The sequence below is a fragment of the Ceratotherium simum genome, chromosome 13 (genome assembly GCF_057802395.1).
Source record: "Ceratotherium simum simum isolate JZ-2026a chromosome 13, ASM5780239v1, whole genome shotgun sequence".
Taxonomy (NCBI): Eukaryota; Metazoa; Chordata; class Mammalia; order Perissodactyla; family Rhinocerotidae; genus Ceratotherium; species Ceratotherium simum.
The window spans coordinates 16,284,877-16,310,601 of NC_141912.1; the positions used below are offsets into that span (position 1 = coordinate 16,284,877).

Sequence of the window (25,725 nt, forward strand, 5' to 3'; positions counted from 1 at the left end):
CACCATTTTAGCCTTGTTTCAACTTGCCGTTCACAAATCTTTAATGCTTCTGGCTCAATAATTAGAATGCTTTGACTTGAGTTTCATCTCCTCCTTCCTCTTGCTCAATTTTAGTAAAAGGAAAATTGACAAGACAACACCATCCAAGCAGGAAGGAGAGAGAGTGAAATGAGTTTAAATGCGATAAAGTAAATAATTCACTTCCTATAACAAAGCTGACCATTAACTTCCCTGGAAGGATCTAGGATTTTTACATTTCCAAAAATCCTTGCTAGTACTTTTCTGGTGTTGTGGACACATGGAGGGACTGAGTCAGGCCACCTGGTTCCTCATCCCAGATCCCTGCCTAACTACCCCCCTCCCTTCCCATCTAAATTACTCAACCTCTCTGAGCCTGTTTGCAGCCGGTAAAATAAAGGGTTGGTAGATTATGTCTAAGATCCCTTTCAGCTCCTTTCTTTTTTTAATTCTGGAAAATAGAAATTAATTGAAAATAAGATAAAAAGAGAAAATCCAGGAAAGAACAACTTGTTGCTCAGTTGAGCAGCCTTCCGGGTCTGCCTTTTTTGACGGATTACACCGTTTTTATTTAATTCTCTGAGAGAAATATGCATACCCATCCTCTTTCGTTACAGTGTAACAGCTCATAAAATGCATCGTCCATAAAAATGATTTGCTGACCCATTTCGCAGCAGCTGAGCTGTTTATGATCCTAAATGTCTGGTTTTCTTCATGGTGCGGGTTTCTGTTTGTGTGACCGTCCTCTCTGAGGTCGCCCTGTGACACTGAGGTCTGGTGCTGTCCAGGCCGCCTCCACTGCCCGCCCGTCCTCAAGAGCTGCTTCCGCCGACTGGACGTCCTCATAGTCGCCTTCTACGCAGGCCCTGCAGAGTCTGAACCACAAAGCCAACAACTCGGGGGCACAGCCCAGGCACAGGGGTGTGCAGGTGTGTCCCATGGTGCCTTAGAAAGGGAAAAATAAGAGGTCGCCGCAGGATGCCTACGATTAGGGTACTTTTAAAAACTAACTCGACCAGGCAGCGCGCTCTCCCCTCACTTCGCCCTGGAGAGGGCTGCAATTTGGATTTTAGTTGTGATTGAAATACCAGGGATCTTCCAGTTTCCAGTTACAGAAGTCCCACCGCCCCCCAGGTCCCAGGTCAGTCCGCGTGATGCGATTTATTGTGGCAACAGTTCCCGGCAACTGCCCAGGCGCCGAGCGCCTCCTGCCGAGCCTTTAAGCGCGGGAGGTGGGAGAGGCGGGAGGCACTGGGGCTCAGGGACAGGAACGCGGGGCTCCGGGGCGCTGGACCGCGGGCGCCCGGGCGCAGGGGCGCGGCGGGGAGCGCTCGCAGGGGCGCGCGGCGGAGCTGGGCCGAGGAGGAGCGCGCGGCGCACGCCATGGGCTGCGGACTTTCCCAGCCTGCTGAAGAGCAGAGACGGGTCCCCGCGCCCAAAAAGGGATGGGAAGAGAAGGTCAAGGTAAAACAAACAAACAAAAACAGACAAACAGGCATAAAGCCTTGTGCCACGCTTGGGGGAGACTGGAGTCGGCTGCAGCAGGGTGCCCTGGGGCTCACAGCCCGCCCAGTGGGTGAGCAGTGGGGTGCGCGGCGGGGTCGCAAGTTGATTCAGCTGGTGTTTAGCTGCTGCGTTAACCAGGACTCCTGCTGCTCTAGGAGTAGCTTTGAGAACCTTTTTTTTCCCCCCAAAGCCCCAGTAGATAGTTGTATGTCATAGTTGCACATCCTTCTAGTTGCTGTATGTGGGATGCCACCTCAGCATGGCCAGACAAGTGGTGGGACCGTGTGCGCCTGGGATCCAACCCGGGCTGCCAGCAGCGGAGCAGCACACTTAACCGCTAAGCCACGGGGCTGGCCCCTGAGAGCCTTTGGTGTTTCCGGAGCCTGCGAAGGTGATCACACCCCAGGGCAGATGCAGGAATAATGGGATGAGCGGTGCGTTCTGGGCAGAGCTGGGGTTGGTGGTGATTCTCAGGAGAGGGTAGGAGTTGAGGAGCTGCCATATATTATTTGCTTCCAGAAAGTGCGCCCTCTGGGAATTCCTTGGAGCTGGAAGACACCTTAGAAGCCTCTGGCTGAGTCCTCTCCCTTCCCATATGAAGACCCTCAGGCCCAGAGAGGTGGGCCACTTGCCTGAGGCTGCACACCTTGTTTGGGGACATAGCGAAGAGAGACTCTAATTTTCAATAGTCTCATCCCCATACTCTTTCCATTCTCCCTCAGGGTTGCATCCCCGTAATTCTTCTGGAGACATGAAGGGGAATTTTTTCCAGGGTGGAGCACAGAGGGACAGATTGATCCAGGCGGAAATGAGGTCCATGCCTTCTTCCCATCCTCACCACCATTAAGATTCCACAAACAGGGCTGGCCCGGTGGCTTGGCGGTTAAGTGTGCGTGTTCCGCTGCTGGCAGCCCAGGTTCGGATCCCGGGCACGCACCTACGCACCGCTTCTCTGGCCATGCTGAGGCCGCGTCCCACATACAGCAACTAGAAGGATGTGCAGCTATGACGTACAACTATCTACTGGGGCTTTGGGGGAAAAAAATAAAATTATAAAAAAAAAAAAAAAAGATTCCACAAACAGAACTAGGAACCCACAAGGGGCCATTCAAGAAGGGTTACCCAAAGATAATGTTACCATATAAATTATCATCAAAAGCGGGATACTTTTAAGAGTGAAAGGGAACACTGTTAATAAATTTGCCCAGACATCTAATTTAAGCCCATACTGTCCACAGCAAACCAGGATTTATAGTCAGCCTTCCTACAAGGCATCTTTGGAACTACTGGCTAAAGAGCAGACGTTTTCTCTCAGCGGGCAACGTGCAAGACACTATCTGATGCCAGTTACAGCACCGACTATGTGTGAGGCACATCTGCTGGGATCTTGCAGCACATCACAAAACAAACCAGAGGCCAGGAAAGGCTGAGATTCAGGCTTGGTACCTGGTCCCCTGGGGGAAACCTGTGCCCAGATGCCCACCCATCCTAACACTGTTTTCTGCTTTCCATCCCCACTGCCACTGTCTGCGTTTAGGACCCTATTACCTCTTACTGGGTCTTTCTGTCTCTCCCATCACCACCCTAACCAGTCTACCTCCCACGCTGCCACCTGTCTTCTTAAGATTCCCTGGAATGTGCAAAACCCTTTACATTTGGTCCCACCAGTCTCTCTAATGTCATCCTCTCCTCTCCAGTCCCTCTCACTCGGGGACTCTCTGGTCTGCCAAACCAAGAACTTGCAGGGCTCTATTCTTCCAGGCTTCATCGCATTTCACGCCTTTCCACATGCCATTCGCTCTTCCTGGAATGCCCTCTCCGGGCCCCGTTCCCAGTTCACTTGATGAATTCCTACTTATCCTTCAGTACTGAGCCCAAACACCACTGCTGTGATGCTCCCTTATCATGTGGTAAATGTTTAAATCTCCCTCTCCCGCCTAGATTTATGGGCTTCTTTGGAACAATTTGGTCATCTTTGTTATTACTCAATATTGCTTTGGACTAATATGTACGAATACTTTTTTTCCTCTCTTTTTCCAAAACATATATTGATGTGATTTAAAGTGTTAATCCATTGTGCTTTTCTCTTTTTCGTACAAAAATCTTCATTTTATTTTTATTTATTTTACTGGCGTGATTACTTGTAAGACTTCAATAGAAGAAAAATTTCAATATTTGTGTTTCCTTTCTGAGCATTATCATTTGTTCCATTTCATGGTTATTACTGAAAATAATTCTGTTATTTATTAGAGGAGGAGGGAGTGCTAAAAAGCAATCCTCTCCAGATGTCAAATATACCAGGTCCCTCTGGGCCAAGCCTCCCCAAGGCTAGGGAGGGTTTCTGGGTTTCTTCCTGAATTTCCTGGGTAAGAGAGTCATTGCCTTTCCCTTGGATTTTTGTACAAGTCTCCTAACTGGTCTCTCTAGACCCTTCCTCAACTACCCACTCCCACCTGCCCACCAGCTCCAATCTTCCACATGACCTCCAGAGTGATCATTCTAAAATAAAATCTGATTATGTCACCCTCGGCTGAAAAAAGTTACCAACCCATTAGGTAGCCACCCAAACCAGTGGTCAAGATTGCGACTACCTAGGTTTGATTTCTGGGTTCACTCTTTGTCGGTTGTGTGACTTTGGTCAACTTATTTAGCATCTCTGTGTCTCAGTTTCCTTATCTGTAAAATGAGGGTAATAATAATAATAGTTATTTTATAGAGTTATTGTAGGATTAAATGAATTCAGTTCATGTAAAATGCTCATACCAATGCCTGGTGCAGAATGAGTGCTTAATGTTAGTCATTGCAATTGTTATTATTACTTACATTACTTATATTTATATAAGATAAAATCCTAAATCCTTAGCATGCCTTACTAGCCATCCTCAAGCTGACTTCCGGCAAATTCTCCAGTTTCCTCTCTTCCCACGCTCATATTCTAGTCAAACCTGACCACTTGGTGTTCCCCAAATCCGTGCTGTTCCTATCTCCATCCCTTTGCATCCACTGTTTTCTCTCCTCTCAGACCTTTCTTTCTCCCTCTTCTTGGGCCACATGCAAATATGTACCCATCTTTCAAGACCGCTCTGCCCAACCCCCCTTCTCTCCCCGCCACTGCAGAATTGACCTTATACCTCCTCCCATCACATTTCAAAACATTTGATTGTCTTTATTTGTTTCCATGTTTGCCTCCCATCCTGAGCTGTTACCTTCTCGAGGACAGGAGCTGTTTTGTATCATCTCCCTGCTTACTGAAGTGCCTGATGCAGACCAGGCACTAAATGAGTATTCTCGGGTGACTGCACTTCCCTCCCAGTTCCTCCGATTCCTCAGTGTCTTCTTGTCTCCTGGTCGCATAACTGGACTAATGGTGGTCAGCAAGGAGGAAATTCAGTACTAAAATAACCTGAAAGTAGACTCAGAGTCGACTCACGCGTATACTTCTCTTTCCCCACCCCGAACACTTGACTTTGGAAATCTGTTCCGGGAAAGGTATGATTATTAATTAAACATTCTCTAGCTGTCAAAACAGTACTGCTTCATAAATGCATTGAGCTGAGAATTCAGCAGTTCAGCACTGTCATTAAAATGAGATGAACGTGTTTGCTTGCATGACGTATGTATCTTTCCTAGCAGCACAACTTTAATATATTCTGAATTAAAGTTTGTGAGATCTGCCTACAGACTTTCCCTTCACTTTTACCTTAGTCCAAAGTGGCAAGAAGACATTGTAATAAAATAATGCATAATAGGAAAAAAATGGGAAACTTTTCTTAGTCAGAGAAATGCTCTTCTATATGATTAACTCAGAGTTTCTTGCTTGTTATAAAAGGGGAAAGACTAGATTGGAATAAATGATCTCTAAGTATCCTTCACAGTTTTTCCCTGAACTTTAATAAGAAAATTCTTGTTCATCGTCAGTAAAAAGGACTAAATTATTTCTTAAAATCCAGTTGTGTAAAAGATCATATTTCTGAGTGCTTTTTGGAAGGTTGCTATTTATTATTGCATTCATTAGAAGTAAACTAGTAAAATCAAATTTTGAAGAACAAATTTTTCCTATATGTCTACAGACAAATATATTTATAAAACACATCTGCCAATAATTTGATTTAAGAAGTTTTCAGCTTCAGGAAGCCTTGACAAACGACTCCCTCCAAGCTGTTTGGCAAATTTGTTTCCCAAAAGCTTTGGAACACAACATGTAACCCCTCCAGACAAAAAAAAAAAAAAAAAAAAAAAACCCAAAACATGCCAAAAAAACCCCCACAAAACCCTATCTATATTAAAAGTAATACAATTTTTGCAATGCTGATAATTCCCATGCATAGCTGTTAGCTTGGAATGCACAGCTTTTCAATTCTGCCTAAAATTGATAAAATGTTATCCCCAAGACAATGAAGTATAAAATCAAATTGATGCAAAGTATAGAAACACATTGAATCGGTACTTCTACAACTTCATCTCAGGGAAAAAAGAAAACCTTCCACCCACCTGCCTGCTGCCTCCCCCAGTACCTCTGCAGACAGACTTTTTATTGGTGTGAAAATGTAAACTCTGCGTGCATAGACCGAGCAAGAAAACTGTTTAGCCCTATCACTGAGAGGCAGAGATCTAATTACTTTGTGAGTATCTCTGGTCCTTGAAATAGGTCTATTCTCAAGTCTAGATTATGAAATTGGGTCAAAATTTCCAGAATGTGTTGCACATAGATAAGATATTTGAAAGACATTCTTAGTTTTCAAAAGAGAAAAACCTTAAATTTCTGCTCTGGAAACTGAAGGCTGTATATGTTATTTTATGCTGAAAGATTGTGTTTCATCTGCTACAATTTCAGTTTTGGTCACTCACAGAGCTTGAAGGCAGACTGTATCTAAATAAGTGTAAGTGGGTAAAGATCCTTGCTAAGGCCTGGATTAGTGACTTTGATGAAACAATTGGAAAGTCATTCAGGGTTGTGGCATTTAAATCTATTCCACCTTGTAGTTGACAGAATATCTTTGTGAAAAGCCACCTTTTAGACTGAAAATATCCATGTTTGCTCTCAGTTCCAATGTGAGCATTTTGCTTGTTGTTGTTGTTAAATCAGTTAAATTTTTCAGGATCTCCACTGGGAAATATTAAATGGCAAAATTAGTCCCTGCATGTAACCCAGTGCTTTGCTAGGTTCCAAAAACAAAGGATCTACAAAACAAAATGAACTTGTGAAAATACCTGTCTTACTATCACTGCAGATATTGGTTTTTAATAATTTATTTAGAAAGAGGGGGGCCGGCCCCGTGGCTTAGCGGTTAAGTGCGCGCGCTCCGCTACTGGTGGCCCGGGTTCGGATCCCGGGCGCGGATCCCGGGCGCGCACCGACGCACCGCTTCTCCGGCCTGGCCATGCTGAGGCCGCGTCCCACATACAGCAACTGGAAGGATGTGCAGCTGTGACATGCAACTATCTACAGGGGCTTTGGGGGAAAAATAAATAAATAAAATCTTTAAAAAAAAAAAAAAAAAGAAAGAGGGGAAAGAATGCTCAACATGATCTTTACCTTCAGTATGAACTGTGAGCCCCTAAAAGATTAGCATCAGGCAGGGTCTCCTTTTCCTGTTATATGTAACCACCACAGTAAAATATGTATATGACATATAGCAAAGGAAAAAGAGACCCTGTCTGATATAATATGATTATTATTATATAATAATATAACACATACTATGTTACGTATAAAGACTCTTTTCCTGGGTTGGCTACTATTGAAGGACTGCACGGGCAGTAACTGTGTCTAGGAATAAAGACAGATGGAGAGAGAAAGAGAAAAGCACACCGTCGCTCTCAGGCTTTCTCCTTGTGCTGATTCGTATTTCAGATCCGTTGAGTTTTTGTTTCCTTACTTGTTTGTTTGTTCAGTTGGTTGATTTTTCATATTTTCCCCTGTCGTTCTGAGCCACAGAACTCATTAACCCTCACACAATGAACTGATGTTGGTTTAGCTGGAGTGATCATGTTATATAAACACAGTGATAAAGAACTATGTGAGTCTCCCTACGAACGTGCCAGAATCCCTAATTGAGTTATGAGAACCTAGCTATTGTTCTGATGGGAGTGATGGGGCCACCATAACCTAGCTATTGTGATTTCTACTTAGCTTCTGGGGGACTTCAAACTTTGGCCTGCTTCCAGAAAATGGTCAACGTGCTTAGATTTCTAAAATTTGTATGATTTTGATTGTGAAAGTACCAAGAGTTTCATGCCAGTGTTCTATGGTGTATTTAGTTTTCCTAAAGGGAATGCTTTCTGTTTAATTCCTAGAGTCATGGTGTAGAGCCAGAGGGACCTCCCTCCTTTAAACTGAAGCTCTGGGAGGTCTGTTATCTACCTTTCTAATATTTCCCAGCCAACCTTCCCCCCCATTTTCATTACCGCTGTCCTAGTTCGTGGTTAATCAAATCTCACGTGGACAATTGCAATAATCGTAACTGTCTGCGCTGTTCTGTGCCTTCCTTCCTTGAACTTCCGCCATTTGCACTAACCCAAGATTGACCTTTCTGAAAACACACCTAATCATTTTATTTTACTTCCATGTATAAAAATCCTACGAAGGATTCCTGTTGTATTCGAAATAATATCAAACTCCTTTACTTGTCACAAAAAAACTTCCCTTTCCCACCTCAGCACCTACCACTTTCTACTCCGTCACTGGAATAATTCAAGTTCATGGACACACAATAGTGTTTCACACCCCGTCTTTGAATCTGCTTTGTCCTCTGTCTAAAATGACCTTTCCTCCTTGCCCACTGGAAAGTCATTCATCAAGACCCAATTCAGGCATCTCCTCTTTAACACCCTTCTCTACCCCCAACAAGATACAAACGTGTATTAGTACAACAGGGCTGTGCTGCAGAGTAGGAGTTGGAGGCTGGAGTCCTGAGGGTCTTTGAAGACTCAGGGGAGAACAAGAGCACCCATTGGGCCGAAAAAGTAAAGTCAATAGACTGAGAAGAGCCAGAAGACAACACTCTGTGGAAGATGCTTTTGTTCTTATCTCTTCTAGGGGCACTAAGAAAGCTTCCTCTGACAAGTGTGTCTTTGATGGAGAAGAGATTAGCCGACAACATCTACTAGAAGCCTTGGCTTGCGTTGAACGAGAAGTAGGAAAGTTGCAACCCAGCAATGAAAGAAGGGTCAGCTCTGGGAGAGAGGGGACATGGTAGTTAGAGGGGATACAAGAAAAGTTTTCCTGAACATATTAATATTTAAAATATGCTTCCTCTCAAAATAAATGACAGTTCTTTAAATCAAATTAATTTAGCTTTATGAAAAACTCATTGCATTTTGCTTATTTTTCTTCCTTTCTCGTGGAACTGTGAAGAATTTGATGTGGACCAGCATTTTGGAGTCAGTGGTTTGCTAAATCACATATAGGCCCTTTTTACGCTGTATTTTGACCTGTTTATAAGCACTGGAACTGTGGTAATAAGAAATAGACATCCTGAGAAGGTGGGATTGTAAGTCAGTGCAGAATTTAAGGAGGGCCCTCTGGAAACACCTATTGGTATAAAATGTGTATATTCTTTGATCCAGCATGTCCACGTCTAAGAATTTATTCTCATGGACTGACTGGGTGAGTTCACACTGATGTGTATGCACAGATGTCATGCAAGCACTGTTTATTATATTGAAAAGTTAGAAAAAACCTAGATGTCCTTCAGTAGGAACTGGTTAAATAAATTGTGGTACACTTACGTAATAGGCTACAATGCAATTGTCAAATAAAGGCTACTCCCCATGGTTAAATAGAATGAGGTAGACCTACATATATTGACATAGGTAAATGTCTCTGATATATTGTTAATGGAAAAAACAGGTTACAGAAATATAATGTCATTTAATATATAACCTGATTTATTTTATTTTTTAAGCAGCTTTATTGAAAAGTAATTCACATATCATACAAGTCACCCATTTAAAATGTACATTCAAACTCATCACCACAATCTAATTTAGAAGATTTTTATTCCCCCCCCGAAAGAAACGACTGCCCATTAGCAGCCAACTCCCATTTCCTAAGCAACCACTAAATCTACACTCTGTTTCTATTAATTTGCCTATTCTGAACATTTCGTATAAATAGAATGATCTTTGTGTCAGGCTTCTTCCACTTAGCATAATGTTTTCACATGTCACCTATGTCACAGTATATATCAGTACTTCATTTCTTTTTATTGCCGAATAATATTCCTTTGTGTCTATATACCACATTTTATTTGTCCATTCATCAGTTGATGGACATTTGGATTGTTTCTACTTTTTTGATATGATGAATAATAATTATGAATATTTGTGTGCAAGTGTTTGTGTGAATATATGTTTTCATTTTGCTTGGGTATATACCTAGGAGTGGAAATTGGGGGTCATATGATAACTCTATGTTTAAGTTTTTCAGGAACTCTCAAACTGTTTTCCGAAGTGGCTGCACCATTTTACATTCCCACAGCACTGTATGAGGGTTCCAATTTCTCCACATCCCAGCCCACACTTATTATTATGTATCTTTTTCATTATAGTCATCCTGGTGGATGTGAACTGGTATCTCATTGTGGTTTTGATTTGCATCTCCCTAATGACCGAAAGATAAGAACATCTTTTCATGTGCTAATTGGCCAATTCCAATTTATTTTTAAAGGTTATATTTATATGAGCAAACACATCTGGTAAGTTATATACTAACATGTTAATAGTGCTTTTGTCTTGGGAATGGTACTTCTGATTTCCTATTGTGATTCTGTATTATTTAGGGTTCTACCAAAGGAACAGAACCAGTATGATGGATGGCTGGTTGGATGGATGGATGGATAGATAGATAGATAGATAGATAGATAGATAGATAGATAGATAGATAGGTAGACAGACAGACAGATGTATTACAAGGAATTGGCTTATGTAATTATGGGGGCTGCTAGGCAAGCCCAAAATCCATACAGTAGAGTAGATGGTCAGAAAGAGTAGGCTGGAACTGAAGCTGCAGTCCACAGACAATATTCCTTCTTCCTCAGGGAAACCTCAGTTCTCTTAAAGCCTTCAACTGATTGGATGAGGCCCCCCCAGATTATCATGGATAATTTCCTTTAGTTAAAGTCAACTGATGGTAGATGTTAACCACATGTACCAAATACCCTCACAGCAACACCTAGATTAGCGTTTGATCGAATAACTGGCTATGATAGCCTAGCTCAACTGACACATAAAACTGATCATCACTACTTCCTTCTGTTTTATTTAATTATTTTTACCTGTCTGTGTTACTTTTTTTTTTTTTTTTTTTTGGTGAGGAGATTGGCCCTGAGCTAACATCTGCCACTCCTCCTCTTTTTTTGCTGAGGAAGACTGGCCCTGGGCTAACATCTGTGCCCATCTTCCTCCACTTTATATAGGACGCCGCCACAGCATGGCTTGCCAAGCAGGGCGTTGGTGCACGCCCGGGATCCGAACTGGGGAACCCCGGGCCGCCACAGCGGAGCACGGGCACTTAACTGCTTGCACCACTGGGCCGGCCCCTGTATTACATTTTTAATCAGCAAAAACAATAAAGGTAGTTTCTTTAAAAAAAAACTTTTTTACACAGAAGTATCTTTACTTTTCACATTTGATGATTGAACTTGTCCATGTTGATATCCTCCAGAATGCTCAGCATAATAGCTTGTACCCAGTAGATTCATATCAGATACAATATTAGTTTTCTATTGTTGCTATAACAAATTAACATAAATTTAGTGACTTAAAACAACACAGCTTTATTCTCTTGCAGTATGGAGGTCAGAAGTCCAAAATCAGTTCCACTGGACTCAAGTCAAGGTGTTGGTAGGGCTGGTTCCTTTCAGAGGCTCTGAGGACAGAAGCCTCTTCCTTGCCTTCTCCAGCTTCTAGAGCTGTATTCCTCACATTCCCGGGCTGGTGGCCTTTCCTCTTCATATGCTAGTACTGTAGCATCTTCAGATGTGTCTCTGCTTACCTTCTCCTTGTCTGTAGTCAAATCTCCCTCTGCCTCCCACGTATAAGGACACGTGTGATTACATTTAGGGCCCACCTGGGTGGTCCAAGATACTCTTGCCATCTCAAAGTGTTTAATTCAATCACATCTGCAAAGTCCCTTTGGCCATATAAGGTAACATTAATAGGTTGCTGTGTACTATTCAGCCTGCCACAGATACTTGTTGGCTAAAATAGTCACAAAGCAGACCTTGCAACATTGTTTTCTTTTTCCAAGAAATCTTGACTCACAAAGCGATTCCCTTTTGACAGGCTAATGTCGGTGTGGCTCATTCTGGGGAGAACTGCAGACCCCAAACTGAAGCTGCGCTGCCCAAGGACCCTGTGGGCAGCCCTGAAGGCCTCGAAAAACAGGCCCAGTTGGGAAGCCTACCCGGAACTATTCCAGAAAGTTCCCCATCTTCTAGTGAGAGAAACGGAAGAGTAAATTCAGGTAACAGCCCCTATTCATGTTGATCTCCATAAAATACTGTTTGCTGAGTATAATTTATAGTTTATGTTTGGTGACCACGTTATCACAGCTTTGGGGGCCAGGCAGGACTCTAAATTGCAAGGTCCTTATCTCTAAGACATTAGGATTTAGCCTTACACCTTCATTAGGTGAGTAAATAATACTAATCATTAATCTTCTTGTCAATGAAGTAATTAAAACCATCTTCTTTTTTTTTTTTTAGTAAGGAAGATTGGTCCTGAGCTAACACCCGTTGCCAATCTTCCTCTTTTTGCTTGAGGAAGAGTGGCCCTAAGCTAACATCTGTGCCCATCTTCCTCTATTTTGTATGTGGGATGCCTCCATAGCATGGCTTGATGGGTGGTGTAGGTCCACACCTGGGATCCGAACCTGTGAACCCAGGCCACCGAAGCGGAGCGCACGAACTTAACCACTATGCCACCAGGCCAGTCTCCTCTTTTTTTTTTTTAACTAAGAGCCCTTGTTGGTAGTTGGGAACAGGCCATAGGAATAGGAGTTGCACTGGCTTTGGTTGAAAGGAATTAAGTTGCACTTAAATTCTTTTCAACCCCCACTATGTTAACCTCTTTCCAAGGGAAAGTTCTATACTTGAAAAAAATAAATAACACCTACATCAAACTATGTCCCTTGTCTCTCCCCATCCAAAGTATCAGCAAAAATACAATAAAAGAATCTTTCAAAAACATGGAAGAAGTAATTACAACCTGGTGTGTTCTTTAGAAACAATTTGTGGTTTTTCCTACGCTGTGTTTTTGCTCTACTTGAGTTACCCCCCAATGTTAACTTAAGAGCTCTTATTTATATTTCATCAGCCTTGGAACCAATTGAACTTAACAGACCACAAGGAAATGTACTCTGCTTTATTTGGGGTGAAGGGGTTCGTTTCATCCCTCATCGCTGCAATCTCTTCCCTAGGTACAAGTTAGCATTGGAAAACAGATGAGTTAATAGACGAGATTCTTTTTTGTGGATTTCTGTGGCACCCTCAAGTTATCACAAATTTCACATTCGCCCTCGTCTGGTGCTTCTGACTTGGTGTAGACATGATCTCTGAGAATGAGGTAGGAGGACGAGGGTGCAGGGCAAGGATGGCCCCTCCCTCTCTCTATGGGTTGGGCCAGCACATGTATTTTTTCTCTCTGATAATTCTGTTGATGAGAATCCCTCCTAGACTGCAGCACAAATGCTCAGTATCTATGGTGTTAACAGACTACAGGTTGTCAGGCAGCAGGGACCTGGGTATGCCCTCGGACAGTCAGTCCCGCCAGCCATACACTGTTGACAGCAGTATGAGGGGGCCACAGGTAAGCAGAGTAGAGCTGAGAGAGTAGTTTGGGAGGGAGTGAACTACAGATGTTTTCAAAATGTAGTGTAAATTAGTTTTCAGGAAAGATCTTACCACAGAAGGAATAAGAACTAGTGCCCTGAGCTGTATACTTTTTCTCTGCCTGGTTTCTCCTCTGTCTCCCAGGCCTTGGCGTCTTCCTTTCTACATCCCTGCTCTTCACATCTACAGAGTATATTTGTTAAAAATTTCAAGTTTCAGAGAGCCGGCCCAGTGGTGTAGTGGTTAAGTTCGCACACTCTGCTTCGGCAGCCCAGGGTTTGCAGGTTTGGATCCCCAGCGCGGACAGATGCACCGCTCGTCAAGCCATGCTGTGGCGGCGTCCCATATACAAAACAGAGAAAGATGGGCACAGATGCTAGCTCAGAGCCGATCTTCCTCAGCGAAAAGAGGAGGATTGGCAATGGATACTAGCTCAGGGCCAATCTTTCTCACACACACACAAAAAATTCAATTTTCATGTTAACGTTTTCCAAGTATTTCCTTTCAAAAAAAAACTTCTTATTTTGAACAGTTTCAGATAAGAAAAGTTGCAAAAAACAAAGAATCCTGTATTCTTTCACCCAGATTCCCCAAATGTTAGCATTGTACCACATTTCTCCCCCATCATCCTCCCCCTTCCCTCCCTCCCTACTTCCCTCCCCTCTCTCTCTCTCCCATATATAAGTATGTTTTTTCTGAAAGCAAGTCACAGTCATAATGATACTTTACTCAAATACATCAGTATGTATTTCCTAAAAACAAAGACATTCTTTGCAAAATCACAGTACAAGGATCAAAATCAGGAAATTACCACTGATGGAGTACTATTATCTCATCTACAGACCACATTCAAGTTTAATTAATTGTCTGACAGATGCACTTTATAAATAAATGTCTGCTTCAAGATCTAATCCAGGATCACATGTTTAATTTAGCTGTCATGTGGCTTTAGTGTCCTTTAATCTGGAAGAATCCCTTGGCTTTTCTTTGTCTTTTATAACCTTGATATATTTGGAGATGTAGGCCATTTATTTTGTAAAATGTTCCTCAATTTGGGTTTTTCTGATATTTCCTCATGATTAGGTTCAGGTTATGCATTTTTAGCAAGAATACCAAAAATGATATTGTATCCTGCTTAGTACATCACAACAGGAGGTATGTGATATCTATGTTTGATTTTTATTGTGGTGTTTTTTTTTTTTTGCCTTGCCATAGTTTTTTTAAATGTAGTAAAATTGATCAATCTTTTCTTATATTGAATCTGGATTTTGATTCATAATTAGAAAGCCTTTCCCTACACCAAGCTTAAAGATGAATTCAACCATGTTTTCTTCTATGACTTCACTTTTTACGTTTCTGCTTATGAAAAATTTCTAATGTATGAGAAAATGCTAACGTAGATGCTCACTACATAGAAAATAAAACTGTGTATTTAGTATGATGTCAAATTTATAAAAATAAAATTTTATGTGTTAACAATGGTAATCTCTGAATGGTAAGAGTATGGATATTTTTATTTTCTTTTTTATATTTCCCAAGTTTACTATGATAACCATGTATTGCTTTTATAATCAGAAAGAAGCATAATGTTATTTTTAAATATTCACCTAATAGTCTTCGATGTCCCAATGAATTGTGAAAATTAGTTGAGATGACTGATATAGTCCAGGGATTTCTGTATAGGTTAGCTACTGTAAATGTCAAGCCAAATACTTTGGTGGACTCAGAAAAAAATGGATTGAAATGATTATATGTATATAAAGTACTTAATATAGTACCAGGTACTTAAGTGCTCAATAGATAGTAACTGTTATTATTTTGACCCTCTGGGTAAGCTCACCTTCTAACAAAAAATTATTCTAATTCCTTGAAGAGGATTTACCTCTAACTTTTTAATTGAATTTTTCTCTGTTGTTTCAAGTTTCTATTTTCCTGGAAGATATGTTTTATGACTCTGTACCAAAATCTGTGTGGAGCACTTTAAAATGAGTTTTAGCTCTATTTCACACACGTCCATGGGTAGAAGAAACAGCACTGGAAAGATAAGGAAATGGTAGGGAATTTTTTGGAGTTCCTTGCAGTGGTAAATCAGAGAAATCTCCTAAAAGGAAGGCTAATATTCTGAAGTGAGAGACATCTGGTTAGTGTGTGTGTGTCTGTGTGTTTTTTCTATCTTCCCACTACAAATTCATGAAAACTGTCTTGTTAACCAGTGAGGTTAGAAATTTTCCAAAAAAGCCTCCATCTTCTAAATGGAATGGATTTGGTTACTATCAAGACTTCCTTAATGTTACAAAATAGAAGACAGCTCATTTCTGAGGACTCCATATCACACCTTTATTTTCTAATGTGGAGAGGTAAAAACAACCACTTGTTTGCTTATTGATATAATTGGGTGATCTGTGATGAGAAGTCTCTCTCATAAGTGCAGTTTATAAAACTGTTTATTATAGACCTATAAACTGTTTCAGTGCTGATTTTTAGAATCACTTACAAAAATTTAGATGATATCACTGAACTCTGGTTCTGATTTGGTTCAAAGCCTCTTTTCAAACAGGCTTACTTTTACTTATGCAGATTTAGCAGATGGCGTAATTGTAAACTCAAGGTTGCAGAACGAGAAGTCTCTTGGCAACATCAAGCTGTTTATCCTTTGTATACAAAGCATAGAAACTAAACTGCAACTCATAAAGAGTCACCGAAAGAATGTCTGATTCTTAACGGTGGTTTAGCTTCATAATTAGTGCAGAGAACCCATGTAGTCATACCCAAGTGTATAACTGTTGTTACAACAAGTAGTACACAGCAGCACATGAAAGACTTTTTGTTATGTTAATACAAGACCTGCTAAGTAAACAGTATATTATGTTGATGTGTACCCTCTGTAAGAACATTAAGAATTTAAACTTCAAAGCATTCAAAGATTATAATAGAAACAGATATTTAGGTAAGAGTGTTAAAACTAAGATTTAATTAACTAGCATAATTTATAAGCATCCTTTTAGCATTTGGTTGATAAAAATCTTCATGCTTAAATTTTGCTTTCTTTTTTCTTTTCCCTTGATAGACCTAGTGACCAATGGATTAATCCATAAACCCCAACCCCTAGAGAATCGAGAGCGACAAAAGTCGTCAGACATCCTGGAGGAATTAATTGTTCAAGGAATAATACAAAGCCACAGCAAAGTATTTAGCAACGGAGAATCATGTGATGTCATGGCAAGTAATTTGTAATTAACATTAGCTTATAGTTAAAAATAGCAATAGAGTATGATTGATCATGAGTTATTATTTCCAGCGTGGACATCTTAGAGTCATAATACAGATTATAGCATTTATCTAAGCCAGATTTTTCTCCCATAAATTCCCTCACCCCTCTGCACACCATCCTTCTCTACAAATTCCAGAATTTCCCTAATCATTAATGATTTGCCCTAATCATTAATGATTAATGAATCCAATAAAACATATCTTTGGTTTTCCTAAATTTGAGACACAGTAAGCCCCATTGAATAACATGCCTTCATTCTCTCAGCAGTTTTTATTAAGCATTGCCTATGTACTAGGCATTGTGAGTATAAAACTAAATTCTGATTCTCCAATAAGAAAATAGGCCTAAATGCCAAAGCTGAAACCGATAAGCTTATACATTTATATACACACCCTAAGGTCAAACATGAGGAAATAAATACAATTACAGAAATTGTTATACTCTTATTTTTCTTTATTGATTCATCTTGACTAATCTATCATCATTTTTCTTTAGTGTGAGCAATATTTTTACTCTGATTTTAACTGGTTGTGGCCAAAGTCTTGAGTTCCTAGTTTTTTAATAAGTTCGGTATAAACTTGTGAAGAGGATAGCAGGTTTTGTTGTTGTTGTTTTGTTTTGTTTTCTTGTTTGTTTGTTGTTGTTTTTAACCAGTGCTCCCAGGCAGCACCAGTAGTCCTAAAGCATAGACAGAAGAAAGAAGATGAAAAGAATAAATAGCAAATAAAAGAAGCCTGGGGAAAAATGAATGGGAAAGAAAAGAAAGCAACAGAAATGGTGGAAATAGAGACCAGAACTTGCATCGAAGTCTCCTCAATGGAGCCCTGTGTTGTAGGGAAAACAGTCAATTGGAAATAAAAAGATTCATTATTTAGATCAAATTTGCCACCTAGACCAAGTCACTTAGTGTTTGAATAAAGGTACTTTCCTTCTCTGTGTGTAGGAAATCCTGAGAACTCATGAATAAATGTCAAAGTGGCATTTTCTTTTGAAGAAGGAAAATAAGTCCTGCAGAAAGTATTTGGGGAAAAGAGAGCAGATTGCTAAACCTTATGAATGATATTATCAGGCTGCCAATAATAAGAGGATGTGGGAGAAAGGGAAAGGGAAAGGGAAAGATGGATTATATAGTGGAAAAGATAATGCCAATATAATGACAATTTACATCTGTACAATGCTGTCAAGATACAAGGCATTTTGGAGTACCTTATCTTATTCGAAAGTATTGAAAGAAAGATAGGTCTTTAATATGGAAAGGGAGAGGAGAGATTTTTTTTCTAGCTGTAGGTGAGCCTCTAGGGGTCAGAAAAAAAGAAGGTATGTCAAAAGAAAAAGACAGGAGAGCAATCTGGAGAAGAATAGATTGTGGAAACATTCAGCAGCTAAGTGATGACTTGTTAAAGGAAATGCTGTAGAACTTTGATGCTAACACCAGTGGGAATAGCATTAAAACCTTTTTTGGTGGGGCCAGGCCGGCAGTGCAGTGGTTAAGTGCACGTGCTCCGCTTCGGTGGCCCAGGGTTCTCAGGTTCCAATCCTGGGCGCACATCAACCCACCGCTTGTCGAGCCATGTTGTGGTGGCGTCCCATATAAAGTAGAGGAAGATGGCACGGATGTTAGCCCAGAGCTGATCTTCTTCGCAAAAAAAAAAAAAAAACCCAGAAAAACCGTTTTTGGTGATTCAAACACCAGAGATGAATGAGTTCAGACTCAGACCTTGCAAGGGCAAAGGCAAGGTTGATTAATATAAGCTACATCATGAAAGAAATGTATCTATTAAAAGATGAAAACTATGGGCTTGACTTTCAATAACATCATTAAGTGAACCCAAGATGAAGACTCTGTTCATATTATATAGAAATGGAATGGTTGTCAGGGGCATAGTTGGAGTGTTTTCAAAAGGATTTAAATGTGACAGGACTGCAGAGGTAGGCAAGAATAACACAGTTCTTTTCTTTTTTTTTATTGTTTTGGAATTGGGCCAAGATGTCCTAACATAAACCAGACTTGCAACAGGCCGGAGCAATAACACACAGCTGAGTGTTTTATTGCCTAGTGCAGTGGTCCTTAACCTGCTGCACATTCGAATCACCTGGGAAGCTTTCAAAAATCCCAGTGCCCAGGCCCCACCTGGGACCAGTGGCTGGGGCCCCGGCTATGGTGCTTTAGAAAGCTCCCAAGTGATTCCAGTGGGCAGCCCAGGCTGAGAAGCACTGCCCTGAAGTTTCAGTGAATGTGTTCACAAAACCCTCAAAAAGGGTTAATGCTTTGAATAGAAATCCCCCATTCATTGTGAAAAAGAATTCTAAAATATTCTTGAAAACATAACATTTTCAGGTATAAGACTAAGATTATACCCAGGAACTATATGGAAATGAAGGAGATATAATTGCTCAGTGTCACAGGTAAAGTTTTCGATTCAGGTGTAGGTGAGAACATAAGTGTGTCAGACACCAGATGTCTCACATATTTTGGGAAGAGTTATGAGGCCAATGTAAGAAGTTGAGAATGAATATTGAAGGACTAAAAGGGGAACCACATGAAGAATGGAAATATTATTAGACAGTTAATACTTTAAACTATTAATACTTAATATTGTTTTTTAGAAAGAAAACATAAAATAAAATTGGCTAAAAAACAAACTGGAGTCAGAGAAACACACAAAAAAAGGATGGTCTAAAAAGGGATGTTAGGGACCAGCCCAGTGGTTGGGTTCGCATGCTCCGCTTTGGCAGCCTGGGGTTTGCGGGTTTGGATCCTGAGCGTGGACCTACACCACTCATCAAGCCATGCTGTGGCAGCGTCCCGCATACACAGTAGAGGAGGATTGGCACAGATGTTAGCTCAGGGCGAATCTTCCTCAAGCAAAAAGAAAAAGACTGGCAACAGATGTTAGCTCAGGGCCACTCCTCCTTAAGCAAAAGGAGGTAGATTGGCAACAGGTGTTGGCTCAGGGCCAATCTTCCTCACCTCCCCCCCCCCAAAAAAAAGAGAGAGAGATGTTAATGTCAGCAGTTATTACAGTGTGATGAATTCAATTAGACATGCAAACACTATTTCTTCACTGGTACAAAAAAATCTTTTAAATAAAATATTATGGGAAAAAATAGAATAATAAATGTGAGAATACTTTAAAAACAAGTCTTCTTATAGTATACTTAGGCCAATAGTATACTTAAATACAAGGGAATTTTAGACATAGATCAGTTCCCTTCTTAATGAGGTTGTTATTTTTAATTCAGTTATCATTTAGAGTGAAATATAATAAAGGATGCTGAAAAGTGAGGGTCTTTCATTCATCTTCTGAATCAGGGGACTCCCCTGTGAGCTACTCTCCCTAGAGGTCCATGGCAGTGTCTGTGTCCACCACAGGGCCCCCTTTCTTCTTTTTTCTTAATTTTTATCATTTGCCTGTTTGCTAGTACTACAGCAATTCTGTAGTGCCCTCTGGATAACCTGCTTTCAAGCATATTCATACTAATAGATGTTATGCTCACTCAAAAGAATTATAATGATGTGTAAGAAATATAATACTAAGAAGCTAAATATCAGACTAAGTGAATCTTCCAGTGTATTTTAAAACATTCTAATGAGACTTAAATGGCCATATTTTGAATGTGCATTGGTTTTATGTATACATTACACATGTAAATATGTATATGGATTGGTATAGATCTCTTTAGAGAGAGGTGATTGGCTCTCCTTTATCCACATAGGTATTATCCACTTTAGGTGTCTTTTATCCCAAACCCATTTCTCCCTGCCTCTTAGCGTGTCCTGGGTCTCCCTACGCAAGACTCTGAATTCTCTATTGACTCCTTCTGTCTCTGGTCAAAGTTTATTCCCTTCTCTGGGTGCCTTGTGTACTTGGTAACCTTTAGTGCAGTTAAGGAGTTTATTCATATTGCGTCAGAGTCTCTAACATTATTTGTTGAGCCTCATGGGGAGTTGTTTAAGGAGGAGGAAGTTGACTGGATAAAGACTGAATAATGCCAGTTAACGCTCAGAGTGACCTTCCCTGGGAGGTCTAACAGGGACAGAGCAGGAATGACAGATCTCTTGCGAGAAGCATTTGCCTATTCTATGAGAGAGACTCTGATAAGGGAGTATAGCCAAGGTAGGTTCATCTGCAGGTCAATAGTTAATCAGGAAAGCTCTGAGGAACACACAGTGGATGCAAGAAGTAATATAGACAAGTTAGATTGGTTAGAAACAAGACCCAAATCTTATCACAGCATCTTTGGGCATGGTAGTACGCTGATCATATTCTTAAAGAAAATAATCGAACTAGTAACTTCTATAGGTTTTAAAGTTGATTTTTTTTTTGGTAAGGAAGATTGGCCCTGAGCTAACATCTGTTGCCAGTCTTCCTCTTTGTGCCTGAGGAAGATTGTCCCTGAGCTAACATCAGTGCCAATCTTCCTCTACTTTGTATGTGGGTCACTGCCAAAGCATGGCTTGAGGAGCGGTGTGTAGGTCTGCACCCAGGATCTGAACCCACGAACCCCGGGCCGCCAAAGCAGAGCACACAAACCCAACCACTATGCCACCACGCTAGCCACTGCTTCTTTTTTTTTTTTTTACAGTTTCTGTGGGTAGCACCTCTCTAAGTATAATGTGATCATTGTTATCATTTTGAAGTGTCAACAGTTGGTAAATCCTGACATAAAATCCAGTGGTAACGTATACGAGTATCTTTCCTCAGACCTTTCTGTGCTTCTACTTAAAATGTCAGACTAAAGAAAGGACCAGGGCTACATACGTAGGATTAACTTCCTCAAGGGGGAGGAAGTTCATGATTTCATAAGCATCATTTTGAGATAAAATCACAGGAAGGGTCCACCCAAACCAGAAAACCCAAGTTCTCTCAGAAACACTGATCTCATCACTTTAATCAAGATTCAGACTCCTTTGTAAAGCCAAATCAAGCCTTTCTTTAATGGATCTTGAAATACTATTTCATTTTCTTTTAGCCCTCTATGAATGAACTTCCCTAAAAAACTGTTTTCATACTAATGTCACAGTATCTCTAGTTGAGCCACCATAGCAAGTATGTCCCTCTTTTCAGCAGATGGTTTGTGCCAGCAGGAGGCCCAAGAGCCAATTGTCATGAAAATAATACAGTGATGGGGGAGGGGAAGTTGCTTTGACAACCCATGGTTTTCATGTAGTGAACAACTTGTCACCATGTCACACTATCTGATGGCTGTTGCCGAGCCAACACTTCAGTAAATGTTTTCCCTTTCAAAGGCTTTCTGAGAACCGTAGACCTTAAAGCTGGAAGGAACCTGAGCAGCCCTCAGTCCCCTCACTATTCTTACATCTGAGGAGATGGCGTCTGCAGAGAAGAGGTGCCTTGTCTCAGGTCACACAGTGGTATTAGTGGTAGAGCCGGGGTGGCAGCCCAGGCCCCCTGCTTGCTGGCCTCTGCCGTTCCCACTCTCATTTCTCCCCTTCATGACAAATACTGTGTCTTGGTTATGATTCTGTGTGCTGTCACTGAAAAAAGTCACCACTTTCTCTGAATGAAAAGTAGCTACCATTTACTGAGTGGCTTCTATGTGCTGCTTCTTTTTTTTTCTTTAAACAATGCTGTGAAATAAGTATTATTAAACCTATTTTACGTATGAGGAAAGCAAGGCGTCCAGAGTTTAAGAACTCACACAAAGCCACACCGTGGCTGAGCCAGGACTCAAGCCCAGGTCTGTCTGAGTCCAGATCTGGTGCCTTTTTCTGCTACGCTAAACTGCCTCTCTTTGTTTGATTTATTCTCTCAGTGCCTGCAGTATTGGAGCATGAAGAGACAGTCTTTTAGATATCACAGTGGATGTCAGTAGCTCCTTTGTCTTTAAAAAGTCTTCAGAGAAATTTTCTAGAACAATTTTCAGTTCATTTTATAATGAAGCCTTGGAATTCATTAAGACCTTCCCCAATTGTAATAAATCTGTATATACTGCCCTAGAAAGATGTCCATATTAAATTACGTGAAGAAAGCAAATTACAGAGCAGTGTATGTGATATAATCCCATTTATGTTTGGTTGAATATTACAGATGTACTGCATATATATATGTATAAATATTTGTTCATAGAGAATATCTGGAAAGACACACATCGAACTCTTTAAAATGGTTCATGCTGATGAGTGGGACTGGGGGCCAGCTGGTTAAACAGAGGATTAGGGATCTATTTATGTATCGTTTTAATTTTTCATAACCGATGTATGTTATAAAAAAACTAATTTTTAAAAAGAAAGACATGTAAATTAAAACTTTCTTTATAAACCCTTTACAACAATTTTCTTTTTTTATAATTAGAAATTATAATCAGAAAGCCATTAATACTGCTTTGAACTGCGTAAAGGGTAGTCAATTATACGAAACAGTGTGGGTTTTTTCTGCTGTCATGAAAACATTTGTAAAACCCAGCACAGAGTTGCTGCATCAGTAATTGTTAATTCTCGCTTGCACAAACCAAAAGTACTAAAAACTAATCTCATTCTCAAATGTAAGTCATGTGTAGCTTGTGGAATATTATAAAATCATTGGTTTTGGTGGCCTAGTGTTCTGATTCAGTGGCCTGCATTCGGTTCCCAGGCACAGACCTACACCACTTCTCAGTGGCCATGCTGTGGCGGCAGCTCACATACAAAATAGAGGAAGATTTGCCCGAAGCTAACATCTGTTAGCTTCGGGCAAATCTTCCTCAGCAAAAAAAAAAAAAAAAATCGTTGGGTTTACCTTTTTACCTTGAACTATAAATTCATCGCTCATTTGCCAACTTTTTCCATCTCGTATTTGTTCTGAAGGTTTTTTTCCTTCTCATGAGTCTTCCTCCAGTTTCAGGACATTGTTGCTTTCTTTCATGTCTTTTGGTAATAGCCTGTTTTTTTCTAGGCATCTAATAGATTTTTTTCTTTAGGAATTAGTCCTGTTGTTACTAAGAAATAGATCTTCAGGAATTAGTTCTGTTGTTACTAGCTTTCACGTGGTTTTTTAAATCTACCCCGGGAAGGTTTAGATTTTTAGGATTTACATGGTTTCTCTATGTGTCCCCTTTCTCCCCTGCCAATGATTATGTTTGTTTCTCCATTTTAAAAAGTGTCTTCCTCCAGGTGAACACAACTGAGAAGCCGCTGAGAAAGCCACCAGCCAGGCTGAAAAAACTTGAGATCAAAAAGGAAGCAAAAGATTTCACAACGAAGGACGCGGAAGAGAAGACGCAGGCCGCGGAGGAGCGCAGGAAGGTACCTGAGCTCCCGCACGAGGAGTGTGCTGCCAGCTGAAAGGGGCTCACGTCAGGCCTTTCCTGTCTGCAGCTTTAAGACACATTGCATGGATTTATATTAAGTATTTTAATGATCTGTATGCTTCTTATGCTGTATGTTTAATTTCTAGAATTCTCTTTGTGTGGTGAAGCAATATCCTGAAGTTGGTTGAATTACAGTTTCATCCATATAGCCTAAGGAAACAATACCCAATTCTCAGAATTGTCAAGTATGGAGTTTTCTTCATATGAAAAAAGAAAAACTTCAGTCGGGGCCGGGGTGGGAGGAGGTGCGGGGGTGGAGGATGGGAGCTGAGAGGAGGCTGGGCAGAGCATCAGACGAGTGCTGCAGCATCCGCACACGTGGTCCCCGTGACCCTGCGTCAGCCACTCTGCCGGGAACCAGCCTTCACCGCTTTGCTCTGACAGCCTTCGTTTCCATCCTCTCCTTGGCGTCCCAGAGAGCAAGGACTAGACTAGAAACTCCATGAGGCAACGGAGAGTGTCTGTCTTCTTCAACAGTAATTCCTCAACCTGTGTTTGTTAAGTGACTGAATAATGAAGTAGAGAAGCCATACATGTGAGTGACAGGCAATATTAATGAGAACTTGGAAATGTTATTTGGGCTCTTGTTCATTCTTTAATACTGTTTTTCAGACTAAAGATGAAGAAATAAGGAAAAGGCTACGGAGTGACCCACTTTTGCCCGCAACCAATAATCATTCAGATTCAGCTGAACCCGGTGGGGGCGAGGTTCCATTTGTCAAAGAGTTTAACCCTGGGAGTTGTGCGGTGTTTGAACCATCGGACCTGCAGGGAGGAAAGCCGTTGAAGAGGAAGAAGAGTCAGAGTGATGCGCCCTCAAGTGACAGAAACAACGATTATGAAGGGATTGGGGTCGTGGAGTCAGACATGTCCTACAACCAAGCAGATGACGTATTCTGATAAGCCATTTGATGTGAGTTTCGTGAGAAGGCGTCCATTCTCCCCAGTTGTGATGTTCGTAGTGTGTCTCATGTTTTTCTTTGACTGCCTGACCTCACCCCACTGGGTTTGCCTTGGCTTTAGGAATGATTGACCTGCATGGGTGGGAGGTTAGTTGAGTAAATTAAATGGCTGTGCTAGTTAAAAAAAAAAAAAAAGGAACATTTAACTGGCTTCGATATTATGTAGTTGGCATTCGCCTCCAGCGTGGCTTCAAACATTACGAATACATCTTTAATTTGTGAGTACCTTCTAGCTTACGTTAATATGTTTGTGCCAAATGAAATCATTCTTTTTTGTTTCTGCCTCCTGGCTATGTCCACCCTCTCAGGGTCCTTTAAGACAAAATGTATGGATTTGTATTAAGTATTTTAATAATCTGTATGCTTCTTATGCTGTATATTTAGTTGGTTTTTTAAATTCTCTTTGTGATGTGAAGGATTAAAGCAATATCTGGAAGGTGGGTGAACTATAGTTGTATCCATGTAGGTTAAGGAAGCAATATCCAAGTCACAGAATTAAGTAAAGTATGGAATTTTCTTCCTATGAAAAAACAAAAACTTCAGTTGAGGCTAGGGGTGGGAGGAGGTGCGGGGGAGGGGGGAAGCTGAGAGGAAGGCTTAATGTGAGTCCTTACTTCCCTGCCGGCACTCAGCTGAGGAGTTTGCTGGCCCTCCTCTTATTAGAATTAGACTTTGGTTCTTCCTTCTCCCTTAACACCCGCATCTAATCAGTTATCAGGTCTTATAAGTCTACATTCTAAAGATCTCTTGTGTCCATTTTCATACCTTTCCCCTGACTACCTAGTTTAGACCACCCTACCATCATTCAACTGGAGTACTACAA

At 40.9% G+C, this 25,725-nt stretch overlaps 1 protein-coding gene across 1 annotated transcript; it reads left to right on the forward strand.

Moving 5' to 3' along the window:
• The first annotated feature begins 1,401 nt into the window (after positions 1–1,401).
• STMND1 (stathmin domain containing 1) lies at positions 1,402–25,444 on the forward strand. Its single transcript, XM_087437846.1, has 5 exons — positions 1,402–1,482; positions 11,812–11,992; positions 16,426–16,577; positions 23,744–23,902; positions 24,553–25,444. The coding sequence occupies exons 1-5, from the start codon at positions 1,402–1,404 to the stop codon at positions 24,838–24,840; spliced, it is 861 nt and encodes a 286-aa protein (XP_087293972.1). The 3' UTR covers positions 24,841–25,444.
• The last annotated feature ends 281 nt before the right edge of the window (positions 25,445–25,725 follow it).

Coding starts and splice junctions, on each gene's coding strand:
- STMND1 (XM_087437846.1), top strand. CDS start 1,402: ATGGGCTGCGGACTTTCCCAGCCTGCTGAAGAGCAGAGACGGGTCCCC. Junction 1,483..11,811: donor GATGGGAAGAGAAGGTCAAG/GTAAAACAAACA, acceptor CCCTTTTGACAG/GCTAATGTCGGTGTGGCTCA. Junction 23,903..24,552: donor AGCTCCCGCACGAGGAGTGT/GCTGCCAGCTGA, acceptor ACTGTTTTTCAG/ACTAAAGATGAAGAAATAAG.